The sequence below is a fragment of the Arachis hypogaea genome, chromosome 2 (genome assembly GCF_003086295.3).
Source record: "Arachis hypogaea cultivar Tifrunner chromosome 2, arahy.Tifrunner.gnm2.J5K5, whole genome shotgun sequence".
Taxonomy (NCBI): Eukaryota; Viridiplantae; Streptophyta; class Magnoliopsida; order Fabales; family Fabaceae; genus Arachis; species Arachis hypogaea.
Window position 1 is genome coordinate 60,819,944 of NC_092037.1, and position 7,877 is coordinate 60,827,820.

The window sequence follows — 7,877 nt, forward strand, 5'->3', positions numbered from 1 at the left end:
TAAGAAATCCCTGAGATGCCTCAAGGGATGCACTTCCCTCCACACAACTATTGGGAGCAACTCAACACCTCTTTAGGAGAATTGAGTTCCAACATGGAGCAACTAAGAGTGGAGCACCAAGAGCATTCCATCATCCTCAATGAAAATCAGAGAAGATCAAAGAGCCCTGAGGGAGGAGAAACAAAAGCAAGGAAGAGATATTGAGGAGCTAGAGCACTCCATAGGATCTTCAAGAGGAAGAACTAGCCGCCGTCACTAAGGTGGACCCGTTCTTTAATTTCCTTGTTATTTGTTTTTCTGTTTTTCGTTTCCTTTGCTTTATGCTTTGTCTATTTTTGTGTCTTTATTACATGATCATTAATGTCTATGTCTTAAAGCTATGAAGGTTCCATGAATCTTTCACCTTTCTTAAATGAAAATGTTTCTATTTGCAAAAGAACAAGAAGTACATGAATTTTGAAATTTATCTTGAAATTTGTTTAATTATTTTGATGTGGTGGCAATACTTTTTGTTTTCTAAATAAATGCTTGAATAGTGCATTTTTTTATAGTGAAGTTTATGAATGTTAAAATTGTTGGCTCTTGAAAGAATAATAAAAAAAGAGAAATATTATTGATAATCTAAAAAATCATAAAATTGATTCTTGAAGCAAGAAAAAGCAGTGAAAAACACAAAGCTTGCGGGAAAAAATATTTTGAGAAAAATAAAGAAAAAGAAAAAGCAAGCAGAAAAAGCTAATAGCTCTTTAAACCAAAAGGCAAGAGCAAAAAGCCAATAACCCTTTAAACTAAAAGGCTAAGGTAAAAAGGATCCAAGGCTTTGAGCATTAATGGATAAGAGGGCCCAAAGAAATAAAATCCTAGCCTAAGCGGCTAAATCAAGCTGTCCCTAACCATGTGCTTGTGTCATGAAGGTCCAAGTGAAAAGCTTGAGACTGAGTGGTTAAAGTCATGATCCAAAGCAAAAGAGTGTGCTTAAGAACTCTGGGCACCTCTAACTGGGGACTCTAGCAAAGCTGAGTCACAATCTGAAAAGGTTCACTCAGTTATGTGTCCGTGGCATTTATGTATCTGGTGGTAATTAATACTAGAAAACAAAATGCTAAGGGTCACGGCCAAGACTAATAAAGTAGCTGTGTTCAAGAATCAACATGCTAAACTAGGAGAATCAATAACACTATCTGAATTCTAAGTTCCTATGGATGCCAATTATTCTGAACTTCAAAGGATAAAGTGCCAAAACTGTTCAAAAGCAAAAAGCTACTAGTCCCGCTCATCTAATTGAAACTAAGCTTCATTGATATTTTGAAATTTATTGTATTTTCTCTTCTTTTTATCCTATTCTGTTTTTAGTTGCTTGGGGACAAGCAACAATTTAAGTTTGGTGTTGTGATAAGCGGATAATTTATAAGCTTTTTGGCATTATTTTTACATAGTTTTTAGTATGTTCTAGTTACTTTTTATTATATTTTTATTAGTTTTTATGCAAAAAAATCACATTTCTGGACTTTACTATGAGTTTGTGTATTTTTCTATAATTTCAGGTATTTTCTGGCTGAAATTGAGGGACCTGAGCAAAAATCTGACTCAGAGGCTGAGAAAGGACTGCAGATGTTGTTGGATTCTGACCTCCCTGCACTCAAACGAGTTTTTCTGGAGCTAGAGAAGTCCAATTGGCACACTCTCAATTGGGATGGAAAGCTAACATCTTGGGCTTTTTAGCAATGTATAATAGTTCATACTTTACCCGATATTTGATGGCCCAAACTAGCATTAAAACGCCCACCAGAGACCCTTTTCTAGCGTAAAACACCGAAACTGGCACCAAAACTACAGCTAAACGCCCAAACTGGCATCCGAGCTGGCATTTAACTCCAGAAAAGGCCTATGCATGTGTAAAGCTCAATGCTCAGTCCATGCACACACCAAGTGGACCCAGAAATGGATTTCTGTACTATCTGCACTTAGTTACTTATTTTCTGTAATCCCTAGTAACTAGTTTAGTATAAATAGCACTTTTTACTATTTGTATTTCATCTTTGGATCATCTTTCGATCTTTTAATCAACTTTATGCTTGGCTGGCCTCACGGACATGCCTAGGCTATTTTCTCTTATGTATTTTCTAACGGTGGAGTTTCTACACCTCAAAGATTAAGGTGCGGAGCTCTGCTATTCTTCATGAATTAATGCAAGTACTATTGTTTATCTTTCAATTCACGCTTACTTCTTCTCCAAGATATACTCTCGTACTTAATTCAGTTAAGTCAGAATAAAGGGGTGATCCCTGACAATCACCTACTATCTTCGTTACTCACTTAGCAAAGATCCGCGTGCCTGACAACCACAAGCGGTCTACATGATGTTCAACGTAGTTATTGGACGATAGACGGAGTATAGTCTCTTGGGTCTCTGATCCATGGACCGAGTCCGTGAGGTTATAACCTTCGTGGTATAGGCTAGAACCAATTGGCAGCATTCCTGAGATTTGAAAAGTCTAAACCTTGTCTGTGGTATTTCGAGTAGGATCTGGGACGGGATGACTGTGGCGAGCTTCAAACTCATGAATGTTAGACGTAGTGACAGTGTGCAAAAGGATAGAGAGATCCTATTCCGACACAAGTGAGAACCGACAGATGATTAGCCGTGCGGTAGCTATGCTTGGTATTTTTCATCCGAGACGAGAGATCCGACAATTGATTAGCCATACAGAAACCATAGCTGGACCATTTTCACTGAGAGGACAGATGGTAACCATTGACAATGGTGATCCACCAACATACAGCTTGCCATGGAAGGAAGCACACATGATTGGATGAAGAAAATAGGAAAGCAGAGGTTCAGAAGCAACAAAGCATCTCCAAACGCTTATCTAAAATTCCCACCAATGAATTACATAAGTATCTTTATTTTATCTTACGTTTTATTTATCTTTCAATTACCAAAACTCATAACCAATTGAATCCACCTGACTAAGATTTACAGGATGATCATAGCTTGCTTTAAGCCGGGAATCTTCGTGGGATCGACCCTTACTCGCGTAAGGTTTTATTACTTGGACCACCTAGTGCACTTGCTGGTTAGTTGTACCGGAGTTGTGAAAAGTGTGAATCACAATTCCGTACACCACAGGACGCGAGGCTCCTCGCTGAGGCATGCTGGAGACTTTTATTTTGACGAAGATCCTTAGCTCTTGGGATTGTATTTTGGTTTATATACTTGTTTAGATACTATATTCTTCACTGTATATGTGTATTCTATATTGACTCCTCTTAGAGGTCATTTTAGAGAAACATGTTTTGTATTTGTGTTTTGGGATTTATTTTGGGAAATTCCTTTATATATGTGTGTATACTTATATGCTCGGACCAGTTACCTTCGCAAGCCGAGTCCCGAGTCTTGATATATGTATTTTGGAACTCTTTTGTATATTTCTTCGCGTTAGCTTACTCTTTATATGTTTGTTTATGTTATCGATCGGAGTGTTGTGCTTTTTGATTTAACAGTTTTGATTTATCCATTTTTCTTCAAAGGCTCCTAGTTATAAACCTTTTTTACACTACGATATGTACTAAATTTTGTTTTTAGAGGTCGTAATACCTCGCCAACTCTATTTTATGACTTAAGCATAAGAATCTGTATGGTAAGGTGTTACATCTAACCTATATGCTAATTAATTTTGGTCCTCCTTCTAGAAATGGTGAAAAGTGGGTCGAGCGCTACTTATCGGAAGGTGCAGGAGGCCAAGAGGAAGGCCCGCGCCCAAAAAATTGGAGCTTTCAGAACTCTTCCCTCCCATGGATCTAGCTTGGGACCTCCTCTTCTAGGTCGATCTTGGTAAATCCTATTACTACTTCTCCTCTTCCTCCTCCTGCCCCTGTCCCCCCGGTTCAACCCTCTCCAGAACCTGAAAAGAAAAAATGCAAGACCTCGGAGACTGGCTCTTCTATTGCTGGGGAGGCTGATTTTGATGGTCCAAAATTTGCAAGGAAGCACATCATTCCATACAGCTAATTTTCTATGGATGATGCTTCCCCTCAAAATCATCTTCAGGTTCTGATTCGAGGGGGAATTCGAACTGTCGGGGTCTGTACTTCTCTTCTTGATATTTTTAACCAAACTCCCTTGAGTGCTTCTAAAGAATCCATAGAGGACCTTGAAGGGAGGATTGTCCTGTATCAGGAAGAAGAGAAAAGGCTGCAGGAGGAGAACACCTGGTTGAAGGAAGAGCTTGCGCAACTCCAGGAGAGGGAAAAATTAATAGGCCAATGTGCTATGGCTGAGGGGTTGAAGGAGAAGGCTGAGCGAAATTATGTTAGGCTCTTTTCCGATAATCTTGATCTGAAAAAATAGCTAGACTTGAATCGGGAAGCGTATCAAGACTTGGAGGACTCTATTGTTGAGAGTTCTGAAGAGATGTTTAGGGTGTTTAAGGAACAAGTCGGAGTGGTTGCTCCCGATTTGGACCTTTCTCCCCTTCACCCCGATAACGTGGTTGCCAATGGAGAGATAGTTTATCCTCCTCATCCTGAGACCGATTCTAATTTGAAGACTCGTGGACAGTGCATTATTCAATCTCTTCCTCGTGGGGTTGAGCAAATGGAATGGTTCCTGCCGAGTTCTTCTTCTCAACCAGGTGAAGCTTGTCTTCTCTGGCCAAAATCACGACTTCCCCTCCTGGTGATGACTTGAACCCCCTTCTTGGTCCATAGTAATTAAAGCTATCATGGTCTGGCTTGTGGGCCCTTTTGATAAACTCTCTTTTATATTTGTTTGTTATATTTGTGTTGAAGGTTTCTGACACTTGATCCTTTTTCATAGGATCTTTAACAATAGTTTTTGTTTCTAGCCTTTTTTAGGTAAGGCCTTTAACAAAGTAGTTGCTTTATTTTTGGCACTTACGTTTTGTTGAATGACTTTAAGGTTTTTACAAAATTTCATAAAAGGCTTTTGTTTTGAAAACTGTAAATATGTGAAACTTTTGAAGCTCTGAAAAATTGTTCGCTAAGTAATCTCTGGCAAAGTTTTTATGAAAAACTTTTATCGTTTCTTCCCTAAGGAATTCTCGCATTTCTTTGTTTTTCCATTGTTTTGTCTTTGTACATTCAATTTTGTTTTGCCTGTTGAATCATTTATATAACTTAGGTTATTCTTGCGATGCATTTTACTCTGCTCGGGCTTTCCGACATGTAAGTCGTTAGCTATATTGTGCCCGAGCTTGTTATGATCGACTTTTATAACCTCTTTACACTGACTTGTACCTCATAGCTTTATCTACCTCATCGTTAGCTATATTGAGTTTTTTTTAGCTTAAGTCAGTGCGTGTCATAGTAATGATAAATGGAAATTTTAAAGATAACATAAAGAGAGATATTACTACTAAATGTAATATGACTTTACAAGGATGCTTTACTACTAAGGGGTTGGAATTTCTGCCCCCTAGCCCTCGCTGAGATGCCTCGTTAAAACCCCCTCCAGGAAAACCCTTTTTTGGGGAAAAAATCATGAAGTCAGAAAAAAGAGTACACCAGGGAGCGAGGTTCTCTTCTAGCTGTAATATCTCTTTATATTGCAAGTGTGCCACGATCTGGGAAGCTCTGATCCTCCCAGATCGGACACCTTATAGAACCCTTTTCCTAGGACCTCAATTATCTTGTAAGGTCCCTCCCAGTTTGCAGCGAGCTTCCCTTCACCCGATTTGTTTATGCCGATGTCATTTCTAATAAGAACCAGGTCTTCTGAGGCGAAGTTTCTTCGAATGACCTTTTTGTTGTATTTATTCACCATCCTTTACTTCAACGCTACTTTTCTTATCTGGGCTTGTTCTCGGACTTCAGAGAGCAGTTTGAGTTCTTCCTTGTGAGCTTGAATGTTGCCAACCTTGTCGTAGAATCTCACTCTTGGACTTTGCTCATTGATTTTATTGGGGATCATGGCTTCTAAGGCATAGGCAAGTTGGAAGGGTGTCTCTCCAGTAGTAGAATGAGGTGTAGTTTGGTAGGCCCACAATACTTGAGGAAGCTCTTCTGCCCAAGCTCCCTTTGCTTCTTGAATTCTTTTCTTAAGCCCTGCTAGTATAACTTTGTTAGCTGCTTTGGCTTGCCCATTTTCTTGGGGATATTCTACTGAGGTGAATTGGTGTTGTATCTTCATGCTGGCCACGAGGTTTCTGAAGGTAGAGTCAGTAAATTGGGTACCATTATCTGTAGTGATGGAGTGTGGGACTCCAAACCTAGTAATGATATTCCCATAAAGAAACTTCTAACTTCTCTTTGCTGTGATAGTGGCTAAAGGCCCTGCTTCGATCCACTTCGTGAAATAGTCTACTCCCACTATGAGATATTTAACTTGTCCAGGTTCTTGAAGAAAAGGTCCGAGTAGGTCCAGTCCCCATTTTGCAAAAGGCCATGGAGAAGTTATGCTAATTAGCTCTTCTGAGGGAGTGACGTAGAAGTTGGCATGCATCTGGCATGGTTGACACTTCCTCACGAAGTCAGTGGTATTTCAATGTAAGGTCGGCCAAAAGAATCCAGCTCGAATAACCTTTCTGGATAAAGACCTTGCCTGGAGATGATTCCCGCATATACCATTGTGCACTTCGTCCAGCACTTCTTCTGTCTTAGAAGTCAGAACACACTTTAATAATGGTGTAGATATTCCTCTTCTGTAGAGGACACTTTTCACCAATGTGTAGTTCTGCGTTTTCCTCCAAATCTTCTTGGCCTCTTTTTGTTCCTGCGGTAAGATATCAAATTTTAAGTATTCGATCAAGGGAGTCATCCAACCAAGGTTTAACCTGAAAACTTCTAAGACATCTAACTTGGTGTCTGCCTTCGTGACTGAGGGTTCTTGGAGAGTCTCTTGGATCAGGCTCCTATTATTTCCACCAGGCTTGGTACTTGCCAACTTGAAGAGGGCATCTGCTCTACTATTGAGATCCTGAGTTATATGCCTGACCTCGGTTTTAGAAAATCGCCCAAGATACCCCATAGTTTTTTCTAAGTACCATTTTATATTTGGGTCTTTAGCCTGGTACTCTCTGTTAATTTGTGAAGTCACGACTTGAGAGTCGCTGAAGACGACTGATTGGTTGCTCCGACTTCTTTAGCTAACTTCAGTCTAGCAATTAGGGCTTCATATTCTACTTGATTGTTGGAAATTGGGAACTCAAATTTCAAGGAGACTTCGATTTGAGTTCCTTCTTGGTTAGCCAGTATTATGCATGCACCACTTCCGACTTTGTTAGAGGAACCATCCACGTACAACTCCCAGGTTTTGGAGGTCTCCTCTTGATCTCCTGCGTATTTGGCCACGAAGTCAGCGAGGCTTTGGGCTTTGATGGCTGTCCGAGTTTCGTACGTTAAGTCGAACTCGGATAGCTCTATAGCCCATTGAACCATTCTGTCCACAACATCTATTCTCTGAAGGATTTGTTTCATGGGCTGGTTCATCTGAAGTTTTATAGTGTGAGATTGAAAATAAGGCTGAAGCCTTCTAGATGCCACTATCAAGGTGTATGCAAACTTTTCAAGTTTTTGATACTTTAGTTCGGCGTCTTGTAACACCTTGCTTGTGAAGTAGATAGGATGTTGTCCGACCTCATCTTCTCATATCAAAGCTGATGCTACAGCCTTCTCTGCAACAGCTAAGTATAATACGAGTTCTTCACCTGCTTTTGGCCGGGTAAGGATTGGAGGTTAGCTTAGGTACCTTTTTAACTCTTGGAATGCCTTTTCGCATTCAGGAGTCCATTCGAACTGGCATCCTTTTCTTAGTAGGGAAAAAGTGGCAAGGATCTTAATGCTGATCCTGCCAAGAACCTGGATAAAGCTGCAAGTCGGCCATTCAACTGCTGAACTTCCTTTAAGCATGTCAGGCT

At 40.0% G+C, this 7,877-nt stretch overlaps 1 protein-coding gene across 1 annotated transcript; it reads right to left on the bottom strand.

Moving 5' to 3' along the window:
* Positions 1–5,788: 5,788 nt before the first annotated feature.
* On the bottom strand, positions 5,789–6,988 carry LOC112725945 (uncharacterized). The gene is made up of 2 exons (XM_025775478.1): positions 6,558–6,988; positions 5,789–6,230 (listed from the first exon to the last, which is right to left on the bottom strand). The coding sequence occupies exons 1-2, from the start codon at positions 6,986–6,988 to the stop codon at positions 5,789–5,791; spliced, it is 873 nt and encodes a 290-aa protein (XP_025631263.1).
* Positions 6,989–7,877: the final 889 nt, after the last annotated feature.